General features: G+C 49.0%; 1 protein-coding gene across 1 annotated transcript in view; it reads left to right on the top strand.

Moving 5' to 3' along the window:
- The first annotated feature begins 583 nt into the window (after nucleotides 1-583).
- Nucleotides 584-27799, top strand: part of LOC142584709 (glycosyltransferase 25 family member-like) — a 45585-nt gene continuing 18369 nt past the window's right edge. Inside the window, exons 1-2 of the mRNA XM_075694940.1 lie at nucleotides 584-609; nucleotides 1072-1146. Of these exons, the coding sequence (XP_075551055.1) occupies nucleotides 584-609; nucleotides 1072-1146 (101 nt within the window). The remainder of the gene's footprint in view (nucleotides 610-1071; nucleotides 1147-27799) is intronic.

Genomic DNA, 27799 nt, shown 5'->3' with positions numbered 1-27799 from the left:
CAAGTTGCCACTGACCGTTCTTGGCTTAGTCGTCTTCCCTTGCTGATTCTTTCTCCTCGTTCTCGTCGGCGTCGCTGGTTGATTCCCCCTGTATCACCTCGTCAGGTGAGAGGAAGTCCTCTTCAGCGTCGGCCGCAGATCTCGCTTGGTGTTCGATGGCTTGGTCATCCGTGTCCATGGTGTCCGGGGCTAGTTCCGGGTCGTTGTCCGTTGGAAGTTGGGCCGTGGCGGCGCTACGCTTGGGCCGGGAGCTGACTGCCGGGGGTCCGCGCTCCGCTACGCCGTTAGGCTTAGCGTGGCGGGCCGGCATGCTCGGGCGATGGTCTTATCTTCTTGGAAGAAGCCGGGTCCACTTGTCAAAAAAGGGGGTATCAGCGTGTTCCCGGTGTCTTCCTACACAAATCCTGGGAATTCCGTGGTGGTCACATTATTTTGACCGCTACTAGGCAAGATTAGTGACGGAGCCGATGCGAACACGTCTGTACTCCTCGGCGCCACCTGGCGTCTCCAGGCCCCAACAACTTCTCAAAGACAAATCAGCTCGGCTGCTGCTCTGACAAGTTGGTCGCAGACCCCAGACTTCATGCAGCAGCAGAGGCACGGAATACGGCAGGCAGTAAATTAAAGAGAAATTGCGATGAAAAATGAACATTGGGCATGCTTTTTGCAGGTCTGATGTACTCCGATGTGCACGTTCAGCTTGAGGACACTGCATCGGAGCTACCCCTCTATGCCGTACCAATTAGTTGAACGAGCAATACGAGCAGCAAATGTTGAATGAAATGCGTTTGCTTTGGCGTTAGCGCTGTTTGGCGCGATTATGCTGAAAAACCGTCGCTGAATTTTTAAGAGGATAGATCGCTTCCTATGGGTTTTTTTTTTACCTTCTCCCTCTTTCTCTCGCTGCAGCTTCGCACACAATGTGACCCTTAGCAGCTCGGGCAAAAGCGCAGAGGGAGTTGAGTGATCGCTGCTACATTGTTGCTGCTGTGACGTCATGTACCGATCTATGGGCATTTCGGTTTCTTTCTGCTCATGTTGTTTCTTTCGCTTGTTTTTTTTTAACTCCAGGAAACTGAACGAGAGCTACATCAAAGAACACGGCATCCGTATGCTGCCCGAGTACGCAGACCCCTATCACAACAGGTGAGCTCTTTCGTTTATACCCTTGCTGTATTTTTCTTTTCCTTAATTATAAGAAATGCGGACGCGTTGTTGTGAAAGCGCGCCCGTAATCGCGGAGCATATTTAAGACAAGCCATCTTACCATGTTTTTCTGAGGAATGAAAGGCAAGGAAAAAAGTAGATCGCTGAAATTGCTCTGCACGTTTTCGTTTTGTTTCTCACTGCTGTGAGGCAGCATAGTAATGCGAAAGCGCGTGCCTACCGTTGAAAAGTGCTGAAACACGATGAAGGCAAATATAGCTAATCCAGCCACCTACATTCCGCAGGGAATTGCGACATTAAATACGGAGGAACGACAGTGTAAATACCACCTACTCATTGGAAACGGTGTTCTTCAGTAACATGGCTTGGTGGGTCAGTTGGTAACATGTTGATTTGAATACAGTGAAACGAAGACTAAAAGGAGCCAAACTGGGACAAGCACCGTATCCTGTTGTGTTCTGTGGTTTCCAAGTCTTCACTTGGCTGGATTCCACTCAGGCGGAGCTCTATAGAAGCTGCAACACGCTGCGGTCAACAAAGGGCTTATTTTCGGCCATTATTAATTCGGCCTTTCACGATGATTTTGTGGTTATCTGCAGCAACCATGCAAACTGCACTATCTGGCAGAGTGGAGAGCCACGAATTAATTTTTACGAAGCGTGGCGTCCTTTAGCAGGCACGGAAATCATTTGGATCGGGTATACAGTTGCATCCTGCTCCATCCGGATGCTGACACCGGGGCCGGACAACGAAATTGGGCGCAGTTTGTGGTTACCAAGTTTACAACGCAACAAGTGATTAAAATAATTGAGGAATAACGTTGTTTAATTACGAATTTTGCAGGTTATGTTGCAGTGCTGGAGGAGTCGACTTTTCCGAGGCAATCTCGTTTTGTAGAATTCCAACGAGCCAGTGCTTCGAAATATCGTGTGTCACATTACGCAGGCCTTATTATGAAGTTTAAAGCGATGGTAAGCTTTCGGGATGGGTCCACACGTGGGCGCAATCTCCGAAATAGCAAGGGAAGGCACGCACGCTTTGATCCGTCACATCGCGCGGGTAAACCGAGAGCCCATTATGTGGTGGCCCGCTGAGGACGCTGTCGACTCCTGGCGCGAATATAATTTTTGTTTGCTTTCTTTTAAAGCATGGTTTTTAATAGGAGCGTCTGCCTTCCTAGTCTGAGCGCTCAGGTGTTTCATTATATACGAAGGAAAACACGGGGAAGGCGGGGGATGGAAATTCAAGACGATGAGAAAAACGAGAACAAGATAAAAGCGGGAGCCAATGTTTCGACAAGTGGACTTGTCTTTTTCAAGGCGACATGTGCTTTCCTCGGCATAGTATATATAGGTAGGGTTCTTCTAAAGGGGAGCGGGGGTGAGGCGTGTGCGCCAGCCAACAACCGAAGGTGTGTTAGCGGCGAGGGTGTAGAATTGAAAAAGAAAGGTGTGCAATGTGTGCAATTCAACGTCGGTGGAAGAATGTGAGGCACCGCCGTGTGTCACCCAGTTGACGTGTCCCTGTAGGTTCCTCTTTTCATGGAAAGGGCTTGGACGACGGGGGAGGGAGATTATCTGCAACGCTGAAGGCCAGTGAACTAGCCTCTCTGCAAATGCGAATGAAAGAAGTAGCAGAAAATTGGGCTCGTGGATAAAAAGGAATAAGTATATAAATAAAAGATCGAAAAAAAAGGAGGAAAGAAAAGGAAGACCAAAACAATAAGCAACCCAATGAAAAATAACTAAGTGATGTTGCCTATAGCTTGAAATTTAGCAGAGCGAATAAATTCTAAAGCTCCATTTGAAACGTCTATGCATATTGCTTGCAATCTCGTGAAATTATGCATGGGGTATGTTTGTCTGTATTTTGTCTCGCACAGAAGGGTAATTTTACTGTAGGATGCGGAGTTTTTCGTCAATGTTATGACCTGGTTGGTTGAAATGTCCGGCGATGGCTTCGGGAAGCTTTTTAACTGTGTCCATGCGATGGCCGTTTAAGCTGACGTTAGTTGATTGTCCCGTTACACCGACATATTGTTTCCTTATACAGAAGGAACATTCAAGCGTACAAATCACATCGTAACTAGTACAAGTATAGCTAGTTTTCACTTCGTGCGTATAGCTATATACGGTGCCTTTAACTTTAATGTTGCTTTGAAAGTGCCTGTAGGTTTTGCAGCTGGGGCGACAGCATGCTTTCATTACGGGGGAATGATGTTGGCTGACTTTTGCGTGCACTAACACGTCTTTAAGATTTCTGTTGCGGCTATAGGTCACCCTTGGTACCACCAGGACCGCTTTTCACAGAGGCTCGTTACTTGATAATATTGGCTGGTATTTTCATAGGACGTTTACGTTTCGGAGGGCATTAGAATACTTTCTTATGAAGGCTGCTGGTCTCTCAGATTATGGTGTAAGCTGTTCCTTAGCTAATTCCGACTGCCTCTCCAATCGTGACGCGACGTCATAAGCTCTGTTAAGAGAAACTTATGGATAGTTTCTTTCTGCTAGTGTTGCATTAAATTCGTTTAGGTGGTGGATATAATTGTTGTCTTCCCTGAAGGTTCTTCTTATTCGTTTCGCTTGTCCGACAAAAATTCCTCGCTTCCAGCGTCGCGGGTGATGGTTGCTGTAATCTAAATATTGCTGGCTATCCGTAGGCTTCCGGTAAAGTGTCGTTCTCAGTTTTCCATTTTCTATATAGACCGTTGTGTCGAGGAAGTTGATGTGACTTGGAGAGGGGTGAGCAGTAAGTATAATACATGGGTGAAAGCGGTTGAAATGGTTAATTAGGTCGCTTAGCGCGCCTGTGCGGTGTTCCCATATTATAAGTATGTCGTGTAGCGCAGATAGGCGTGAGGTTTTAAAGGGTATGATTTTATCTGGTTTACGTCAAGCTGTCCCATGAAAATGTTGGCATACGTGGGAGCGAATGGTGTTCCCATACTAGTGTCGAAGGTTCGCAGGTAGCGAGTAGACTCGAATTCGAAATAGTTGAGCGTGAGAACTAAGCTAAGAAGTGACAGGCAAACTTCAGGAGTGTGCGTTTGGGGAAAGACTGCGAGGGACTTCAATACGGCTTTAATTCTTTCACTCGTGGGTATGTTAGTGCAAATGGCAGAAATATCTGAAGTGACTAGAATAGCACGGTCGGAAAGGATTTGGTTGGCATTGATGCCGTCGATAATTCGATGGCATCACAAGGAAGGCGGGAGATGGAGCTTCAAGACGATGAGCAAAGCGAGAACAAGGTAAAAGCGGCAGTCAACATATGCATTCCTCGGCGCAGTATATAAGGTGTGTCTTCTAAGGAAGAGGTGGTAAGGTGGGTGGGCGAGGCAAAGACCGAGGGTGTGTTAGCGGCGAGGGTGTGCAATTGAAAAGAAAGGATTGCTATTCAACGTCGGTGGAGGAATGTGAGGTAGCGCCGTATGTCAGCCGGTTTACGTGTCACTGAAGGTTCCTTTTTTCGTGGACGACGGGGGAGGGGGATTATCTGCAACGCTGAAGGTCAGTGAACTACGGTCACTCTGCAAGTGAGAATGAAGGATGTGGCAGAAAATGGGGCTCATGGAAAAAAACATTAAAATGGAATAAATAGATTATATATATATATATATATATATATATATATATATATATATATATATATATATATATATATATATATATATATATATAGGGAGGAAAGAAAAAGAAACTAGGCAACCCAATGAAAACCAATGCAACCAAGAAGCATAAACGTTTCCAAGAAAGCTTTAGAATGTATTCGCTATGCTAAATTTCGAATTATAGGCAACAACACATAGTTATTTTTCATTTGGTTGCTCAAGACTTGGCAACATGGTTGCTCAAGACATGCCACAGGCGATTTTTAAAATTCCATAGAACTTAAAAATGATAACCCTGTATATGGTGCCTTCTGCTTCCTTGCAGCGCACACAGAATGATAGGGACATGGAAAGGCAAGTTAGACAAACAGACAGCGCAAACTTTCAAAAACTGATTTATTTCCAGTTCTTTCAGGCGTACCTATGCTCCTCAAGACGTTGTAAGAGACGTATACATTGCTCCGCAAATATGAACAAAAGCAGGAAAAACTACACGAAGATACTTTTGTGGCCACACTGATTATTTAAGAGGGTGTCCGTTCAAGGGGAACAGATATAATCAAGCTCTTTTATTGATAAAGAAATTTATTGCTTACTGACGCATGTGCTTGAATTTTGCTGCCATAACGCCGGACGGTCGTCTGATTTTACGGGCCATGAACCATATATGGTCTTCGCCTTAAGAGGAAGCTTTAGCTCGGGTGCTCCTATTTAAGTATATGTAAAAGGAGAATTCGTTTTTCTCGGCAACCACAGCACCAAGTTTGGTGAGGTTTGTTGCATTTAGGAGAAAAACTTAAAATCTAGTGACGGTTGGTTTCGAATTTTTTATTTGGGTCGTCAATATTTTATTGAAAGTTCGCCAAAATCTAGAATTTTCAGAAAACGAAGCTATCAAGTTTACAACTGTGTAACTCTGCAATGAAAAATGACATCGAAATTATGTGAAATGCATATGATGGAACATCTAAAGCGGACGAAATTGATACGTTACACGTGAATCTAAAAAAAATTGTAATATTGTTACGGAAGGATAAAAGAGGACAGAGGAAGAAGATCCCGACACGCTGGCTGGTTGCGTGTCGTTGGTGGTCAGTCGTCTTGAATACTCTGACTCATCGTATATATATATATATATATATATATATATATATATATATATATATATATATATATATATATATATATATATATATATATATATATATATATATATATATATATATATATATATATATATATATATATTGTAAATACAGTCTCTTTCTACAATCTCAACATCCCCGTAACATATTGGTGGGAGGTGCGGGGTGCCACGGCTGGAAACGGAGCTCCGCAGTGGGCGTCGCATCACCGTCCGCACCATGAATGACGGTGAGCACTCGGGATCAACGTCGTTGCCGCCTCCTACGTCACCGTCGCCAGCTGTGTCGCTGTCACCTTCGGTTGTGGTTGTGCAACCTAAGGGTCCTGGAACTTTCTGCGGGACCGAAGGCACCGACGTTGAAGAGTGGGTGGCTATGTCCGAACGCGTGAGTGGAATCAACAGCTAGGACCTTACGCTTATGCTAGCTAACCTGTTGTTCTACCTAAGAGGCACGGCAAAGTTGTGGTTCGGAAACCACGAAGAGCAGCTAACCAGCTGGGACCAATGCAAGGAGAAGTTGACAGAGTTGTTTGGCAAACCAGCCGGCCGTAAAATTGCCGCAAATCAGGAACTGGCCTCCCGTGCCCAATCCCCCACGGAGTCCTATGTCTCGCACATCCAGGACGTGCTGGCACTTTGCCGTAAAGCTGATCACTACATGACAGAAGCTGAGAAGGTCGGGCACGTGCTCAAGGGCATTGCTGACGACGCCTTTAATCTGCTCATGTGCAAAAGCTGTTCTACAGTTGATGCCATTATTAAAGAGTGCCGACAATTCGAGCAGGGAAAAAGCCGATGCGTCTTGCAACCATGCGCCAGACTTCCCAATACTGCCGCAGCGTCGACGTGTGAAGATCAGCCCACGCAGCAGCATGCGTCGCCATCAGAGGACGTGGTGCGAATCGTTCGACGTGAACTGGACGCGTTGGCGCCCGCGGCTTTCTGTTCGCGTAGCCCTGATGCTACCCCTTTTTCAGTTCCCCTCGTGCAAGCCATCGTTCGACAGGAACTTGAAAACATTGGCCTACATTCTTTCTGTGCTGTCGCCAACGCCAGAGCCAACGAACGCCCTTCTACCATTTTCGCTCCACCCCTACGCTTCTCTCCGCGTTATCGCAACCCGACTTAGTGGAGAACTGCGGACGACCAGCCGATATGTTTCACCTGTCGCCGCATTGGTCATGTCGCTGATACTGTCGCAACTCGTGGCCCTCAACACCTCGCACACCGACCAACCTGAGCCGTTTTAATGGAAATGCCCGCAATGTTTCGCCCACCGCCGAGACTAACAGCGCCGACAACTCTGCTAGGAAGACGTGGTACAGTCGCTCACCATCGCCGCGTGGACACCAGTCTCGTTCACCGCAAACACGTAGCCCATCTTCCCGTTCGCCACAGCCACGTCGCCTTTCGTCTCCTGTGACTTTTGGCTGCACCATTTCGGAAAACTTGAAATGCAGCCCTCGGAGGTGCTGCTGCATTGCCTAACTGCATTAACTCCTTTGTCTGTGCCCACAAAGAGAAGTGTAATTGAGGTTAAAATAAACGGCTTACCTGTCCAAGCACTCGTCGACACTGGAGCCCACATATCTGGGATGAGTGCTAGCCTACGTAGACGTTTGAAGAAGGTCCTCAACCCAGCAGCTGCCCGAGGTCCTCGTGTGGTCGACGGCGGCGTGCTGGTTGTTCTTGGAATGTGTACTGCGCGTTTAAATATAGCCGGCCGCCCTACTTCTGTTCTCTTTGCTGTGATCGACAACTGCCCTCACGACGTTATCCTTGGATTGGGCTTTTTATCCAATCATTCCGCTCTCATCGACTGCGCAACCGGCGTTCTTCAGGTGGAACTGCCTCAAGTCTCCGATACTCCGAGCACCGCCCCACTGCACTTGTGCACGCTTCAAGATGTGCGTCTGTCACCTGAGGCAGTCACTTACGTCGCTTTGACCGCACAGCCACAGATTCCCGACGGTGAATATGTCCTTCGCCCCATCATTGACGTGCTTTTGAACCGGAACGTTGCTCTTCCGCATACGCTGGTGACGATTATTAATAACAACGTCATTCTTCCGCTTTTGAATTTCAGCCTGCGCCCTCAAGTGCTTCCAGCCGGCATGTTCTTGGCCAGCGTTTCTAATACTTCGGAATTTGACATTGAAAGTCTAAATGCCGAGAGCGGTTTCTTAGCACCAATTGCAGGTCACAACTCTGGTTCCCTAACGGCTGACTTAGCGAAGATGATTGCTCCTGACCTCACCTCGGCCAGGCCACGGACATACGTCTCCTCCTCGAATCGTACCGTGACATCTTTGATTTCGGCGACAGGCCTTTAGGCCAAACATCTGTTGTTTACCACCGTATAAAGAATGGAGACACGAATCCTAGTCGTCGGCGTCCCTATCGTGTATCGCGTGCTGAACGTCGAGTCATCCAATCAGAAGTGGCCAAAATGCTCCGCAAAGGGGTCATCGAGCCATCAGCCAGCCCTTGGCCTTCGCTTGTCGTCCTCCTGACAAAGAAAGATGGTACCTGTCGTTCTTGCGTCGATTAAATAAAGTTTTCATCATCATCATCATCATCGCCACTTAAACAAGATCACGCGAAAAGACGTCTACCCACTACCACGCATCGATGACGCCTTGGACTGCTTGCACAGAGCTAAATACTTCTCGTCCATCGATCTTCGATTCGGCTGCAGATTTCAGTTGATGAAATGTACCGCGAGATGACGGCCCTCATCACACCGGACGGCTTATATCAGTTCATAGTCATGCCCTTTGGCCTACGCAATGCTCCTGCGACATTTGAACGTAGGATGGACTCTCTTCTGCGAGGCTACAGATGGACCACCTGTCTTTGTTACCTTGACGACGTTGTTGTTTTTTCTACCATGTTCGGCGGCCACCTTACCGAACTCGCTGCCATTCTTGCGGTCTTCCTAAAAACTGGCCTCCAACTTAACTCCATGAAGTGTCAATTCGGACGCCGTCAGATTATCGTGTTGGGACACCTCGTTGACGCATCCGATGTCCAACCAGATCCGCCAAAAGTTCCCGCCGTACGCAGTTTCCATGTGCCACGTTCTGCTTCTGACGTGCCCTGTTTCGTCGGCCTGTGTTCTTACTTTGGCCGTTTCGTCAAAAACTTCGCCGACGTTGCTCGGCCTTTGACAGATCTTCTAAAGAAGAACACGCCATTGTCATGGGGCCCGGAGCAGGCTAACGCGTTCGCCGCTCTCATTGGGTTTCTGACCCCCCTCCCATACTTGCCTACTTCGATCCATCTGCACCGACCGACGTACAGTCAACAGCAAAAGTTTGCGGGATGAGCGAGCGCGTGTCAAAGCGAGCCTCCTCCCCTTCTAGCGGTGACCCCTGGTGTAGAGACCGACTCCTACACGCATGCGCCTCCCTCCCAGACTGCAAGCGTTTATGTTTCCGTGCTTCCTCCATGCGCGCCGGCGATATCCGAATGTAGCCGCGAGGTAGCCCTCTTGCGATATGCGCTGTGGCGGCTTCGACGGGCGAAACTGTGTGAAACGTGTTTAGAAGCGTGAACTTGTGGGCGCCACTGCGGCCGCTTTTTGTCGAGTCACGAGCGCTGACGCATAGGGCTGGCCCGGTGGCGAGCGCAACAAGTCATTTTTTTTTCTGGGCTGCACCTTCTCGTGGCCAATCTTCGTTGTTTCTTTCTTTTTACGAACGGTGCGTTCTACCGCAGAAGAGCGTGGCAGAAGACGCGCTCTATAGAAGGAGACCTGCAAGACGAAAATGGACAGTTAATTTCCGTTGCATAAACGAAGTTCTGCCCACGCGCTCGTGCATCCCGCAAACGTTTGCTGTTGACTGTACACACTGACGCAAGTGGCCATGGCGTCAGCGCTGTTCTCGCCCAACAGCAGAATGGTACCGAGTGCGTGATAGCTTACGCCAGCCGTCTGCTGTCACCTGTCGAGATAAATTACTCTATCGCCGAGCAGGAGTGCTTGGCTTTAGTTTGGGCTGTCGCCGAGCTCCCGCCATATTTGTACGGCCGCACGTTTTCGGTCATTGCAGACCACCACGCACTCTGGTGGCTGTCTTCCCTCCGGGATCCGACAGGACGGCTTGGTCGCTGGGCTTTGCGGCTCCAGGAATTCCTATTTATTGTCAACTATAAGTCTAGACGTCTGCACAAGGACGCTGACTGCCTCTCTCGTCACCCCGTGGATCTTCATGATCCTGCTGCGCATGATCTTGTGTCCTGCGTGATGGCTTTGACTGACATGACCGACATTCGCGCTGAACAGCAACGCGACGCATCCTTACAGTCCATCATTGCCGGAGTGCAATCTGGCAGCACCGACGGCACGTGCCGCATGTTCGTGCTGCACGACGGCATCCTCTACCGCTGCAATATCAACCCTGACGGCGCTGAGTTGCTCCTTGTCCTCCCTCGTCATATGCGATCTGTCGTTCTCCAACAACTTCACGATGCACCGACGGCGGGACACCTTCGAGTTTTGCGTACATACGACCGCGTACGACGCCGCTTCTTCTGGCCGGGTCTCTGCCGTCTGTGCGTCGTTATGTCGCAACTTGCGAATTGTGTCAGCGCCGGGAGAAACCTCCCCTGCCACCTGTCGGATGACTCCATCCATTTGTAGTTCCCTGTGAACCATTCTTTCGCGTAGGTCTTGACCTGCTTGGCCCTTTTCCGACGATGACTAGAGGGAATAAGTGGATCGCCGTCGCTACTGATTACGCGACACGCTACGGGATAACAAAGGCGTTGCCGACTATTTGCGCAACAGACGTCGCTGATTTTCTCCTCCAGGACGTGATTCTCCACCACGGTGCACCTCGACAGTTACATACCGCGGCCGCTCTTTCTTGAGTTGTCGACGACCTCCTCCGCTCTTGTGCCACTGAGTGCAAGCTGTTCACCGCCTACCACCCACAAACGAACGGTCTTGCGGAACGTCTCAACCGAAAAATCACAGAGATGCTGTCGATGTACATCTCCAATGATCACCGCGACTGGGACGCCACGCTGGCCTACGTGACGTTCGCGTATATCTCGTCCCGACATGACACCGCAGGATTTTGTATGGTCGCCACCCCACATTGCCGTTTGACATCATCCTCCCTTCTTTGCCACGTGTTGCAACTGAGTACGCTCGTGAAAGTATTGATCGCGCTCACATGGCACGTCAAGTCGCCCGATTTCGTTTATTAACCTCGCAGCATATACAAAAAGAGCGTTAAGACCGGTGCCATCGCGATGTTAAGTTTGCGCCTGGTGCTTGGGTGCTCCTTTAATCACCATGTCGTCGGGTTGGCCTCTCCCAGAAGCTTCTCTCTCGCTACACAGGGCCTTATGAAGTGTTACGTCAAGTTAACGACGTAAATTACGAGATTTCGCCGCTACAGTTTGATGCATCCTCAAGTCCGACGCCTGTGGACGTCGGGTACGTTTCGCGGCTGAAGCCATACTTCGCTCGCAATTCTTCGCCTATCATGCGCCGAGACGGCGGTTCACCACCCGGGGGCCCTATTACGGAAGGATGAAAGAAGAGAGGGGAAGAAAAAGCTCGCGGGACGCTGGCTGCTGCGTGTTGTTGGTGGTCAGCCATCTTAATTACTCTGACTCATTTTGTATATACATTGTAAATACATTCTTTCTATACTTCCAACATCCCCGTAACAATATGTTTTAAATGTTTTGAAAATTAGAAAAAGGTGGCACATACGCAGGTGGCCGAAGCTGGTGTCAAAAGGTTCACTGAAGAGAGGCACAAATCCAATGTCACATATCGAGTGCTAGGAAGCGTGCTAGGAAGCGTGCTAGGAAGCGAGCTAGGAAGCGAGCTCTTCACCCAAGGGCAACGAAAACTCGCACGGGTGCTAGTTCCATGTGAACCAAGTTGGTGTGAAAGATTCATTGAAAAGCAGCACATACCCAGTGACGCATACTCAGTGGCACATATCCAGTGGCATATAGCCAGTACCTAGTGACCCAAGTTGACGTGAAAGAAAGTCGACTAGATCCATAGATTCCGCAAAGTATGAAAAGTTTATTGCATGTGCAACACAGCACATGAGTAGCTAGAGAGAAAGCTGAATTTAGGCTGATTGACGAAGCTCTCGGTGACTGTATATTGGACATCGGTCAGCAGTAGGTCTTATACCTATTATGTGTGAGAGGTTTCCTAAAAATGCTAAACGCGTTAAAACAAACTCTGGTTGGTCTTACGTACCAAAATCACGATCTGAGTCCCCCAGCCGCAGTGGCCGGGGTACTCCGCATTGATTTTAACCATGTTAGGTTCTTTACCGTGCTCCTGAACCTTCGCATACGATTTATTTCCATTTCGCGCCATCCAAATGCGGCCACCGCGGTCGCGATCCATCGCACGACTCCGAGCTTAGCAGCACGACGCCATAAGGGCTAAAGTACCGCGGCACGTCGTAGCGATATCTAGTGCCGCGATTTGCTGCCTCCAGGGAAGATGCCGGCGTATAGCGATGGACCAGCTAGTGCCCAGGCGTCCTTGGTCTCTCGCGGTGGAGCACCGCGCTATGCTAAGACTTTGTAATGCAAAGGCAAATTATGGTAATTATGTTAATTACGATAATTATGATAAATTATGGTAATAAGGTAATCAAGGAAATATACGTCAAATTAGCGAATGGCGACATATGGGCCAAGGCGACGCCGTAATTTGTGAAGTGTTGTTAGCGAAGAGAAAATAGAGATAAACGGAGATTCGTATGAAGACACGGTTGCCTTTCGTGCAATCGCGCTTCATGGTCGGCTAACCTGAAATCGATGCCAGTGGGAGTTTTTGTGCATTCGCGGCAGGCATATATGTATAATCGATGTGGCTGAAAGACGGCAACCCCGAATCCTATTAATCGCGTATTTCACCGCTGAAGTATATATACCTTGTATCAGGTCTTGTGTTGGCGTTAATCACTATATCATTACCGGAGTGCAAGCGAAGGTGCTTGAGAAGAAGCCTAAACTGAACGCTTGTTCTAATTGTCTAGATTAAATACTGCTCTCCGCTCTTGTCTCAAGTGAGCCGTGACACTGGTGGACGTGCTGGATATCGCATCATCGCCTAATGATAGGGACGACTCCTGCGAGTAGCCCTGCATCCAGCCCTTCAAGACATCATCCACGCGTCGAGACACCTGTGCACCGCGCAAGCCGCCGCCTGCAAGGTCTGTGCCCGGAATTCGATCTCTTGCAACGAACTTCGTCAGCGACCTCACCGACTCAGGAAATGGCGCTTGCAAGTCCAACACAGGTTACTGTCCAAAACAATCTAGTCCCCACAAGCTTCCACGGTGACGCGTACGAAGACGCCGAAGACTGGCTGGATCAGTACGAACGTGTAGCTTAGGTCAATCAGTGGCGTCCGGACCAGAAGCTTTCCAATGTTTACTTCGCTCTTGAAAGTTGCGCAAGGACGTGGCTCCAAAACCGCGAGGCACATTTGGCAACGTGGGACGAATTTTGCCGTCGGCTACTTGACACCTTCGGAAGCACTGATCGCCGAGATAATGCACAACGCCTTCTCGAGTTGCGCATTCAGAAGCCCAACGAAAGTGTCTCCATGCTTGCCGAGGACATGTCTCCTTTGTTTCGCCGCGCGGATCCCAACATGCCGGATTCGAAGAAGCTGAGCCATCTCATGCGCGGCGTTAAAGAACAGCTATTCGCTGGTCTCGTGCGTAACCCGCCTACAAGCGTGGAAGAGTTCATTAAGGAAGCCACAGCAATCGAGCGGGCGCTCCAGCAGCGTTGTCGGCAATACGAACGCCTGACTAACGATGCGCCTGCAGGAGCCGCAGTACTCACAGTGATAGACGAGACCTCGATACGTCAACTCATAAGAGACATTGTGCGCGAGGAGATTGCGAAGCAAACTGTGACACCGAAGGAGTTTACTGTGGCTTCGGTCGCTGAAGTTGTTCGCCAAGAAATTCGGCAAGCATTAGCATCTCCTGAGCCACTCCCTGAACCGTGTCCCGAGCCGCGCTTCGAGCCGCGCTTCGAGCTACGCGAATATAGCTACGCAGACGCTGTCCGTTGCCCGCTTTCTACCGTGCCGGTACAGCAGTACCACCAGCGGCCACCTATTGCTGCCTGGATACAGAGGGAGCATTTCAGGTGACTCCAGCTTCGCAGGACCGACGTGTGGCGCAATGCTGATAGCCGACCATTGTGTTTTCAATGGGGCGAACTAGGGCACATTTATCGTTTTTGCCCTCATCGCAAGGGTGGCATCCAGGAAATGTCACCTGCCACTCCGCGATAGTTTCCAGAGAGACATCGACGCTTCGACGACAGTGCAACTCGGGAACAAGGCAGCCCAGCTAACCTCCGGTCGCGCTCGCCGTCTCCGTTGCGTTATTCTTCGCCGAACCGTCGCAGTTTCGCCGACGTGGTGAGAGGCCGCTCTCCAAGCCCACGGCGGGGAAACTGAAATCGGCGACCTCTGGGGGCAACGTTGCAAGTCGTCGAACCGCCGAAAGTCCCCCAACGTTACAGAGAAACGAGCAGAACAACCCGGAGAAACGGAACGCCGACGAATTTGTGAGTGCCGACCTACTCTTAACGATTGATGGGCACGACGTGACAGCTTTAGTTGATAATAGCGCAGACTTTTCGATAATGAGTGAACAGTTGACAGACCGGCTTAAGAAAGTCAAAATGCAATGGACGGGCCCTTATATTCGAAATGCGGGGGACCAGATAATGACACCTACAGGAAAATGTAGTGCACGACTCCAGATAGGAAATACAGCTTTTGGCGTCACTTTTATGATTTTAAAAGAGTGCTGCAGATCACTCATCCCTGGAATGGACTTCTTGCGGGAGTACGGTGCTGTGTTTAACATACGGGACGGCGAGATAACCTTGTTAACTAGTACAGAGACGAGCCACGACCAAGAGCGCCAACGTACATCATTACGTGTCGCTGAGGACGACGTCTGCATACCACCACTATCATGCAGTCTTGTCTCCGTCAGTTGCGGAGAACAGTTTAACAAGGACGGTGTAGCCGAACAACTAACTGCACTTCTGTTCCATCAAGGTGTTGCCATCGCTCGCGGTATCGTCAGACTAATCGATGGTCGCACAGAGGTACTTCTGACAAATTTCACCAATGAACGCCGGCAGATCAGTAAAGGCACCGCTGTGGCATACTTCGATGAAATTGACCACATTCAACACTGCTTTGCTGTAAAAAAGGAATCGACCACCGATACGATGCCACATGCACCCGTCGTCGACGTTGACCCAGGTTTAGCGCCGCAACAGAAACAAAGTCTCAAGCAACTGCTTGACGATTTTAAGGACTGCTTCTCTACAACGTCCCGAGTGCGTCAAACACCACTGACGAAACACCGCATTATTACGGAGGAAACAGCAATACCCATCCGAGAGCAACCGTATCGCGTGGCTGAGAAAGAGCGTGAAGCAATCCAGCAGCAAGTCAAGAAAATGCTAGAAGATGATGTCATCCAACCGTCAAAAAGCCCTTGGGCATCGCCCGTGGTACTCGTTAAGAAGAAGGATGGTAGCCTGCGGTTTTTTATCGATTATCGCAAGCTCAATCGGGTTACAAAAAAGGATGTGTATCCCTTACCACGCATCGACGATTCCCTCGACAGGTTACGGCATGCACGGTACTTCTCATCGATGTACTTAAAAAGTGGACACTGGCAAATAGAGGTCGATGAGCGGGATCGCGAAAAGACTGCTTTTATAACGCCTGATGGGCTCTATGAATTCAAAGTTCTCCCTTTTGGTTTGTGTTCCGCCTCAGCCACGTTCCAAAGACTAATGGATACTGTTCTCTCAGACCTTAAGTGGAAGACTTGCTTAGTCCACCTAGACGATGTCATTGTTTATTCTGCCACACTTGATGAACATCTCAGACGGCTGCGGTCGGTTCTTCAAGCCATACGGTCCGCTGGGCTTACTTTAAAATTTGAGAAGTGCCACTTTGGCTATGAAGAACTACAGTTTTTGGGCCACGTAGTAAGTCACACAGGTGTCAAACCTGATCCTGAGAAAATCGCAGCCGTCGCAAAGTTTTCAAGGCCTACAGACAAAAAGGCAGCCAGACGCTTCCTGGGCCTATGCGCATATAACCGGCGATTTATTGCGGGTTTTGCACGCATCGCTTCACCACTCACCTGCTTAACCAGAGAAGATGTCACGTTTGTGTGGGGCGAGGAGCAGGAGGCGGCATTTAACGAGTTGCAGCACCGTCTACACGCTCCGCCTGTTCTTGCCCACTTTGACGTGGATGCGCCGACAATGATCCACACCGATGCCAGCAACGTAGGTCTTGGCGCAGTCCTTGTTCAGCGGCAAGACGGCGCTGAGCGAGCCGTCACTTACGCGAGTGGAACACTGTCACGTGCCGAGTCGAACTACTACACCACAGAAAAGGAATGCTTGGCTGTAGTATGGGCAGTTACCAACTTCCGCCCGTACATATACGGCCGCCCATTTCAAGTTATAAGTGACCGCCGTTCTCTCTGTTGGTGGACCAACATGAAAGATCCATCTGCACGTTTGGCACGCTGGAGCGTACGGCTTCAAGAGTACGACATGACAGTGGTCTATAAATCGGGAAGGCAGCACTTAGACGCTGACTGCCTTTCCAGATCGCCGATCGAGTCGTCAGGCGGAGATGATGACGAATCCGCAGGCTTTTTAGGAGTTGTTGATGCGGCCACCATCTCTCAACAACAGCAAGAGGACCAGGAGCTCGCGTCACTAATTGATTTCTTAGAAGGCCACACCACAAACAAGCCTAGATTGTTCTCAAGGCGTCTGTCATCATTCTGCCTACGCAACAGTGTTCTTTTTAGGAGGAACTTCTCTTCAACAGGGAAGAGATATCTACTAGTCGTCCCTAAAACTCTCCGCAATGAAATTTTGCAGGCCTGTCACGATGAAGCTACCTCAGGTCACTTAGGCTACACAACAACATTAGCACGGATCAAAGAAAAGTATTACCGGCCACGGCTCGCAGCACAGGTGAAGCACTACGTTCGAACGTGCCTTGACTGTCAGCGACGAAATGTGCCACCTACGAAACCTGCCGGACTATTACATCCCGTTCCAGTGCCGGAAACACCGTTTGCACAAATTGGGATGGACCTTTTGGGCCCATTCCCAATATCTGCTGCCGGAAATAAGTGTATCATAGTCGCGACAGATTACCTCACGCGATATGCTGAAACCAAGGCACTTCCTAGCAGCATAGCCGCCGAGGCCCCACAGTTCTTCATCGAAAACGTCGTCCTGAGGCAAGGTGCTCCAGCGGTGATCGTAACCGACAGGGGAACCGCGTTCACGGCTGAACTTTTGCGAACTGTACTCACCCTCAGTGGCACGGCACACAGAAGGACGACAGCCTATCACCCGCAAAGCAGTGGACTTACGGAGCGCCTCAACAAGACTCTCGCAGACATGCTGTGCATCTATGTCGATGTGGAACACAAGTACTTGGACCAAATATTACCCTACGTAACGTTTGCTTATAAACGGCTCGGCAAGAAACAACAAGAATGACGCCGTTCAGTCTCCTCTCCTACACGGTCGAGAAGTGACTACAATGCAGGATGCTATGCTTCCTCATGATTCAAGCGATTCCGTGACTGACGCCTCAGATTTTACAGAGCGCGCCGAAGAAGCAAGGGAGCTCGCGCGCGTTCGCATAGCTAGCCAGCAAGACCGTGATGCCCGACGTTACACTCAACACCACCGATGCGTCGTCTACCAGCCCGGCCAAAGAGTCTGGGTTTGGGCTCCAGTACGCCGCCGAGGCCTCGCGGAGAAACTTCTGCGCCGATACTTCGGACCGTACAAGGTACTACGACGCCTTAGCGACGTCAACTATGAAGTCGTTCCTGACAGCCCATCCTGCTCGAGGCACCGTCAGGACCTGCCAGGACCGCATACACGCCCGGCGCAAAGACGCTGGCGCGGTTGCGGGCACAGAGACTGACGCGACGGCGGGCGCGCGCCGCTTCATCCCTGGCGTGACGTCACATATCACGTGATGCAGCGATGGTGGCGCCGTCGCCGCGTCGCGCGCGACGGCGCGAACCGAAGCGTGGAGGCCTCCGCCGGGCGACGTCCGACGGCGCGATATGAGGCCCCATCGGCAGCCGGTGTGACGTCATCACGTGACGTCACATCATGTGACCCCACTTCAGGGTCAATGGTGGCCACCGCCGGGCGTCGCGCGAAAGCCCGAAACCTACGTTAATATGCTTCGCATAAAAAAGGTTAGGAATATACGTCCTGATCCGGAGCCCTCCACAACGGCGTCCTTTACACCCATAGAAACCGGAATATTAGGCAAAATGCTTATTTTTTTCTTTACGTCCATATCGTGCCTATTTGCATGAACTATGGGTCTAGAAAAGTTTTATTGGCATTTTTATTGGGCCTATATATGTCAATTTTCATGCTGGTTCCCGCATTGAATTTTCAGAGCATAAATTCAGTTTACCATGTTTTCTCTTATCCTTATTTTGTTTATAATGTTATCACCCGAAGGGGGACTTGACTGAAGGCAGCCGATTATTACCACAAACACTTTGCTGGTGTACAGGCTGTTTTAACATTTTCGCAGCAGACGAGAGCATCGCTGTGAACATCGCTTTGTTAAAGGCTCTAGCTACGCTGCGTGACAGAACACTCGAAGGTGACTAAGCGAACTTGTGCCCTCACTTCAACTTTCTAGCCTACATCATCTGTAAATCTGAATGCTCGGGCGCAACTCTCACCCGGAAGGACGGACTCATTCAGGACGGTGAGAAAAGTTCGCCATCATCCCCAGTGGACCTGTTGCTGATAGAGTTAGTTCAAAGCTTTAATCTGCCTCGGCCAGAAATCTCGGCTTTTCGATACTTAAAGAACTGTCAAACATTCTGACCAGCGAGCATTCTGGAATTCCATGCGGCGTTGGATCATCGAGGGATCCGAAGTACAAATATGTGCCTTTAATTTCGGTGGATCTTGAACGTTCCTTTTTTGTATACAAACCGATACTCAGTGAAAAGAAAAGCGCAACATGAAGTCCGAAAATTTTCAGGTGGTACTTGTTTGTCGGTGCTTTAAGAACTTTTCTCGTCGTGTCTACGCACACAGAATTTCAGATGAGTCAATGACTCATCTATACCCTAAATTATATGTGAGTGATGTGTGCCGCGTGTGCCAGCGGGAGAGGGCCACCCTGACGCTCATCCTATATATGGGATTGCACCAAGTTACCCAATGAGGCTTCGACGAGTACAACGATTCCGCCGCGACTCGCGGCTGCGGCGGAATGCTACGACCACGAAAGTCAAACCTAGGCCGTCCAGCAGGTCTCGGCGGCTCTTGAAAGACAAAGGCCGAGCGAAACCGACGGAACGTTGCCCCACAGGGCGACCAACCGCGGGAGTAACGTGCGCTGGAGTTGAGTAGAGACCACCCGCTGAGAAGACGTCAGGGCCCGCGTCACGGCGCCATTTAGTCATGGTGTCGTTCTGCAGGCGACTACATGAAGTTGTCTCTCTCTCTCTCTCTTATAACCTACGCAACTTTCCTCATTCCGTTTTATCGAGACAAGCAAGTAAATTTCATTAAACAGAGCGTTAGTCGGCTGTGTTCCTTTAAAAAATAATAATTTGTCCTGCGTTCATTAGTCTATTGTTGTTAATTAGCCAATTATGCATTTCTATTTCACGTCCAAGTACCGCTTCTTTGAGTAATCCAGCTCAATGAATAGTCATGATATCTGCCACAAGCAATTTTTTAAAACTCTGCATGGTCCAAAACGAAAACGGTATATGTCTTCAATGAAAGCTTTCATTCCTGTTATAGGCGTCTAATGCAACATTTCTTGGTGCCTAAACATCCTATCTCTACTTATAACCCACTATGTAGTTTCGGAAGGTTAAACACTGCAATATTATTTCAAGACGGAACGTTAATTGTGTAAGCTACGGCCTGAGTAGGAAGCGTGCCGAAGAGCGTAAAAACCCCTTCGATTGCGTCTCACTGTGTGTGTCGCGCTTAAATTACCCGCCGTCCGTGTTGTGAAGTGCCACTGATGAATACACAAAGGACGGAGACCTTCCAGCAAATATTAACATCGCCACGCAAATTTGGTGAACTAACGAAGCTCTCAACAGGATAAAAAAACATAAACAAGTCGACGTCTGGGAGGCTGAGACACTGAAGACTGCATATCACAAACCTTCAAAGGCTGTTGGCCTCCAAACCGCCGTGCCATTATTCAGCCAATGGACTTTTCGCTTCTCCCACTGCTGTGGCCGCTCTTGAATCGCTGTTTTTATTGCGATATCAATATATGGACACTCCAGGTGCACTTCTGCCGTCGTCGTCAGGTTTCATATACGCCATGCGCAAAACGCCGACAACGCCGCCTGTCGCCAAGGCTGCGAATCATAGGCGGGCTCGGGCGAGCACTGTTCCCGTCAGCGCTAGCGTTCTGTCATGTTTGCGTTCTTGATCGTAATTCAACGCTTCTGTCAGCCTTCAGCGATGTCTTAAAGCAAGTGTTTCGTAGTTGGGCGCTTTAACACGTTCAAAAAATCGCCAGGCACACACTTAGTTTCCGGTGCTGCTTCGCGAGCAAGAGCGATAGCGGCGGTGGATCGCGGCTGTTCGACGGTGAAGATAAGCAATCGCGCTTTGTTTACTTCAGTTTTAGAGCGATCAATATGTTTTTTATTTTTTGCTTGATCTCGGTGCCCCTTTGGTGAGTGCTGCCACGTTGAAACTTAGATTAGATTATTAGATTATGGAGTTTTACGTGCCAAAACCACTTTATGGTTATGAGGCACGCCGTAGCGGGGGACTCCGGAAATTTAGACCGCCTGGAGTTCTTTAACGTGCACCTAAATCTAAGTAGACTGGTGTTTTCGCATTTCGCTCCCATCGAAATGCGCCCGCTGTGGCCGGTATTCGATTCCGCGACCTCGTGTTTAGCAGCCCAACACCTTAGTCACTAAGCAACCACGGTGGGTCGTTTAAACTTGGTCGCCTCGTCTACAGTCCAAAAGATACGATAAACATTAGGTTGTTGTTACTGATGTAAACGATGCCCCCCTTTGAAAAAAAATATGCGAAAAGCTAAGCCAGAGAATGCGGAGCAAAGCTGTCAAGCTCTCATTGTGTTCAGACGTTCTGAGCAAAGGGCTCGGTGTTAAAAAGAAGGCGATGGCGCCTTCAAAAAAATGTCACGCAATCACCCGTGCGTTGCACGGAATCGGCTGTTGCTAAACCTATCGGTGGCACTGAAATGCGACCTGCGGCGTATAACGTTCGGTGTACGCTCGCCTCAGCTATCTGCATATTGACTGCACAAGCTGGCGTTTGTGAGCATTAAAGGCTTTTGACAGGGCATTCAGCCTCGTTTTGAATGCCCTTTAATATATCACTTCGCGGTTATGGGAAACGTCTGATGTTCGAAGCCCTGATGTATGCAACTAATGCATATTCATTTTACCCCGGGTGTGTCATGCGTTCTGGTCAATACTGAACCTTCATGTTTCTTTTTTTTGTTTTTTTTTTCTTGCTAGTGGTGGTAGCGAGTACTTATTCTCTTTTTCTTCTTCTGCATGAAATGGGCCTATATATGTTCACGTTGCTTCAGTGTAATTGTCTCTGCTTTGAAAATGATTTCACTGTAGCACGTGGGTCACAAGGATTATTTATTGCAGTGCTTTGTATTTGCTTTCAAAGTGTTAATATTGTGTCAACGTACTCTTTTAATTAATTAAAAAGCACTACATTGGCTATTCAGGCTCGGGGTAGTACAACAGGCGATACAACGTGCGCTTTAATTCTGCATTTGGGTGCGAGGGTGATGCTAGTAAAAATGGGGATGACACTAAAAAAATGACGTAAGATATAAAAGCAATGTGCTGTTGACTGACCAGGGAGGCATATTTTCAGCTATGGCGTCTTCCCACATCTTACTCGCATGCTCCCGTGAAATCATCGAAACGCTCTGCTTGTTTAACGGTGGAACATGTGAAATCTATGTAATTGTAATTATGGGGGTTTTAGGGGCCAAAACCACTTTCTGATTGTGAGGAACGCCGTAGGGAAAGACTCCGGAAATTTTGACTACCTGGGGTTCTTTAACGGGCGCCTAAAATAAGTACACGGGTGTTTTCGTATGTCGCCCCCACTGAAATGCGGCTGCCGTGGCCGGGATGCGATCCCGCGACCTCGTGTTCAGCAGCCCAACACCATAGATGTGAAATCTATGCTGTGCAGACAGTGGTAAGACGCGAGCATAAAAACAATCAACCCTTAATTCTTTCCGGAGTCGTTTATGTGCTATTTTTCTCAAGCTCATCGTGCTGGTTTGCAAGCTTTACCGTCGCTGGCTTCTCACGTGGCCGCACCTGTACGAAACATTCGCAGACCTGACGGCGCTCCCTCAACCTACTATAAAAATACACGGCATATAAACGAAGCAAGCGTGTGCATAAAGAACGTCGGTTTACGGCCCAACAAATGAAGCCATTGGCGGCTGGGGCGTTATAATGAAAGCGGCCTGATGCCGATGAGCTCGATCCACTTCGTAGGCAAGCTTGTTGATGCTCATCTGCGGCAAACACTTGGCGCAAAGGGAACAATGTCGTCCCAGACAGCCGTGAAGTCGGACATATGTCCACTATTGTACAGTGCGATTTCCTTGCACACACTGACGCCGCAGAAGAAACTATCTGGGACGCGCACAGCCGCCAAATTGCATGCACTCACTTCAGTCATCCCTGCAGTGGAAGGAGGCCTCTCCGGCGCGAGGCCCGCCGGCGGTTCCTACGGCCGCCTCTACGCTGCTTTCAGTGGCGCCCCTATAGGCGCTGCGCATGGTGGATAAAGTCCAAGGGCGATAAGGTCGTCGCCGCGTGCCGCATGCTGTATGTACAAATGAAAGCGAGCGAGGGTGAGCCGACGGTCCCGGCTCAATCTCGCGCACGCAAGGGAGGGAAGCGGGGAGGAAGCGCGCCGTCTTACGTTGCGTGCAAGGCTTCGGGGGGAGGGTAGGGAGGGCGGCGCATTCAACAGCGGGCGGCGCGGTCGCATTTCACAATTCCTAGTAGGCACAGCGGGACGTGGCGTTTCTCGCGGCGCTTGACGTTTCTGCGCAGGCGCAAGTAAGAGCGGGTGCGAGAGAGAAAATTTGGGTGCCTTTGCTCCTTGAATATGTGACTCTGCTTAGGCACTACGAAAGAGGTTTCTTAGGGCGTGTTGTATGCATTTGTCCCCTAGACATGCCGGCATTGCGGAGTTTGGTCGAATTTGTTTACGCTCCGCCGCTGGCTGCCCGCGCGGGGAGGCACAAGGCACGGACGCCTCATTTGGTGATAGCTGCGTCTGAAGGAGCAAGGTTCTGACTGGTGTTGTATAAGTCGCGGGTCGCTTTTTTCGTCGCGACGATAGATTGCATTTTTACAAGCACTGCTCCAGGAGGGCACGTGTAACCGGCAAACGGAGGCCTCAGGGGTACACCTGAGGTTATAATAAAGCCGGCGGCGCAGGATCTCCGGGGCACCCAAGGGGTAGCGCCGACACCAAAGCTAGAACTCGGACTGGTCCGTTGGTTGGGGCCGCGGAAGCCGAAGCCGCGCACCATTCCGGGTTCTAGCTTTGGTGTCCCCGTTGCCGCTTTGGTGTCCTGGAGGCGCCGCCAGTAATGCGAAATAATGACACGTTCTTTCAATTAGTAAAAGACACGATTGCATAAATATAATTACGTCCAGCCGCCAACTTGCGAAGGTAAGTAAACTCCTCCGTAGTGTCTAAGCAGAGTCATAATCCAAGTAGCAAGTCCCTACATTTCCTCTCCCGCACACGCTCTTACTCGCGCTAGCGCGCAAACATCCGGCGTCTCCGCAAGTGCCACACCCCGCTGTATCTATAAGCAATTGTAAATACGCGGCCTGGTCGGGCGCGCGCGGTCGCCCGGGCCGCTGTATCTTCAAAGCCATCTTCGACGAATACAGAGTCCGCGCTGCGCTGTGTTTTCGTGACTTAGTTCGCGTTGATGCGAGCGGCTGCACGAATTGGATTCGCTTGTTGCTGCTGCCGCGCTTCCTCGCTACAGCGTCTTGACACCGAGTTTCCGCAGTGATCGAGTGAGATGTGTTCGTGTTTGCTTGTGCGCGCGTGACACGATGTTTTTTTTTTTTTTTAGTGTGTCTGTGTTTACAAGTTTACACGGCCGACAAAATTAATATCCTTACTTCGGTTAGCTGCCCACTAATGTGGTATCCCAATCAATGTGTCCCGTTTCCGGCGAAAGCACCACATTTGTCTTTCTTTTTTTGCCAAGGAACTGCTAACGGCATTCAAACCGGCGCTTTCGAGAGTGGTGCACCGAGTCGCCCTTGTATCTTTCGCGCGGACATGCTGATCACCAGCGCGCTCTTTCTAGTTGTCTAATTTATACGTGTCACTGTTTTGTTAGTTTTGGCCGCGTTTCGGCGCTCGTCACTCGTTGTTAAAAACGCTTTTCTTCTTGTTACGTGTAGGTGCGTGCCGCTCGTTGATGGCTTCGTCCTAATGGTGGCCGGATCGTGCTCTGACACGCGCGTTAAGGCGCGAGTTTTCGTTCCTAGGAGTGCCGGAGGCCCTAACGACCTCTGGTGCATCGGCCGTAAATATGACTCGTGTTTAAGTGCATACTACCGAGGTGCCGTTACCGGTCACGTGGATGCTCTGCGCGTCCGGGAAATTCACACTAGATGGAGTTTGCAGTTGTCCCGCTTTGCTTTCATTAAGTTGTGTTTACTTAATACAAGGGTAAAAAGTATAAAAGGTAATTCAGATGAGGGGGGGGGGCGGTGTTACTGCTTAATGGCGCCTAAATTATCGAGGCCTGTACGTGCAACAAAGCTACTGTGCTTACACTCTTGGAATAAAGCTCGCGTCAGTTACTAACCAAAACCTAGTAACAACTTGTCACAAAGTTGACTAAGATTCTAGCAAGGGCAATTGGTAAGTGCGCTTCTGGTTGTATTTACTAACCAAAGCACGTGGTGGATACGACTGGCACGTGTAGTGAGTTTGCGAAGTATACAGAGTAATGGCGCCGGTGTAGTGCTATTTGCTTTCCGAGTAAGTTATTCAGGCCTGTTTTGTTTTCCAGCAGCGCTTTCATTGCCAAGAAATAATTAAGCTTCTGCTGTGCTAAAAATGTTCAACTTGAAGTTGAAGTTTATTTTTTACCGCCAACAGTACAGTGTGTTGTACACTGAACAATTGTGGCGTGAAGAGTGGGAAAAAAGCTGCGCTGATGCAGCTTGACTAGCCCCACCTCCCATCCGTACAAGGCAGCAGAACGACAGTACAGCAAACTTCATACAAACTTCATATGTTTATGTATTACAAATATGTATGCGAAAAAGAAAGTTAGGACTGCATTGCCACACAGGTTAGTATAGTAACATCATCAAATAATTTCACGTAAGTGTCATGGCAGGAATACTAGTTCAGATGTATTATAGTGCACTGTACAGAAAAGAACAAACGTCGAAAGGAAACAATGCACTGCGCGATAATAATAATAATAATAATAATAATAATAATAATAATAATAATAATAATAATAATAATAATAATAATAATAATAATAATAATAATAATAATAATGTGTTTGAATAACTAAACAGAGTCATGAGCCTATATTTCTATAACCTATAGTCTGCGCATTTGTGCGCAACAACGCAGCACATAAGAATTAATCGAACATAATGATAGAAACCTTAGTTTATCCAAACATGGCATGAATGCCTCCACTACACAGCTTAATACACAGCAGGTGATGGTGATATTACCTTTTGCTAACTTGTCTGTGAAACGTACTAACTGCTTCGTAAAGGCAGCTCTCAAGAAGAGTGCGCGCGTTTCCCCTTTAGCTCGGCCGTAGCTTGGACGTTTTCGTAATAGTAAATACCAGCCAGTCGTGATGGCTGACCTATTACTACAGCGAAAGCGACCCGCCAATGTCGGGAAACAGCACTTACCAACAACAACAAAAAGAATAAGACGCTCTGTGTATTAGGTCCTGCAGGGGCCGATTTCACAAAACTTTTCGTTCGTAAACGGTCTTTTGCCACTGGCTGGCCGCCTTCGCTAATGATATGCCCAGCATCGAGATCGACTGTAATTTGCTCTTACGAACACTACTATGCGTAACAGCATTTTGTGAATACGGGCCCTGAAGTTTGATTCCCTTTCTTTACACCCGCAGCCACGCATCACAGACAGTACCGCCTTCTCTCCTTGCGTCACCTACACTCTCGTTCCCTGCGCGCGAGCACTGAACGGACTTCGTTTTTTTTTTTTCACCTGGAACGTGATCGCTCCTCTGCTGCGCCCAACGGCATGTTTACAGACGCGCACGCGTCGTCTCAGCGTCGCCGTCCGTTGCAATTAGGTCCCCGCTCTGGGAGCACTGCGCAGCTGTCAGAGCTGCAGCTACGAGTTGCCAGGTAACGCTCGCTCACTGGTGCGGCAATAAACTGTGCTTCAAGCTGACACCCGTGAGCCGCGACAGAATGCGCTGATGTACTCGCGGACTTCCTTGTCTTCGCTTTCTGTTTACTTTTGTGTACGACGCGCGCTCTTTTTACGAAGCACGCACGGTCCTCATTATAGTACGCATCACTTAGGTTATTACAAATAATCGATGAGCGGGAACAATGGAGCCACTAAATGAACGCAGTGGTTAAGTGGGATAAATGATGACTTTGCATCATAGCCCGTGCCAAATTACGCGTAATATGAGTAATAGAAGAAAACTGAAATGTATCGCGGCTATAACAAAAAAAAGAACAAAAACGACACTGTCGAAATAAGACGATTTAGCTCGGGCACGCTCACTCTTGCAAGCGATGCCAGCTGCTTTATCGTACAGGCGTGAATATTTGCTTGTATGGTGTTGTCCTTTATTTTAGAGGTCCCACGTGTGAGATGGGATGCGGTGCGATAGTTCAAAAAGTTGCGTTACAGGTGCTCTATAGAAACTTATAAGCTCGTAAGTGATCATTCTCTAGAGCTTGGTAGCACTAAACACTTATCATAATGCGGAAATAAAAGTTCGCGAAATAACAATCACAAATATATTTTTAACGCTCTTCATTTCATTAGATACGTGATAATAACCAGTTTCGCATTCTCAGCTGTCAATATTGTGCCACGAGCTAACCACTTATAGTGGTGGTCAGTATGGGAAAGCTGTGTAAATGGATGACCACTTGTCACTGGTGAAAACTGCTTGCATGAGTACGTCGTTCGGTACGTGAGCTCAAGCGTAAAAAAACGCACTATATATACAGGGTGCTTCAGCGAATGCTTTCAATTTTTTTTAATTGCTTGTTGCAGACAGCGCAATTCTAGTCCATGAGTCGGTCTATTAAGGGGTGGCAGACATTACTTGCGGTCTCCGGCACTGGTACTCAATCGCCTAAAATTAAGGGGTCCGCCCTAGAACGGGAAATGACACAGTTTAGAAACATGTTAGAACAGATTACCTGAGATAATGCAACGCTTAAATATAAGATCAAGCAGCTTAGGGCAGAAAACACGAAGCTCCTGCAACAAAGAAAGAATGGCCACACACCCTCCGCCAGTACGAGGTCAACGCCTAGTCGAGCTCCAACACCCGTTCCCACACAAGCGAACAGGGAAGCACCACCACGCAAAAGGAAGGCGCAAGAAATGGTTGAGGAAAAGAGCGTCTTTGCAATCAGCGAGGTTATGGGAACGTTTAAAGAAATGTTCGATGGGTTGCAGCAACAAACCACAAACATGTATGTAGA

Source organism: Dermacentor variabilis, chromosome 1, assembly GCF_050947875.1.
Source record: "Dermacentor variabilis isolate Ectoservices chromosome 1, ASM5094787v1, whole genome shotgun sequence".
Classification (NCBI taxonomy): domain Eukaryota; kingdom Metazoa; phylum Arthropoda; class Arachnida; order Ixodida; family Ixodidae; genus Dermacentor; species Dermacentor variabilis.
This window is presented reverse-complemented; position numbering and strand designations above follow the sequence as displayed.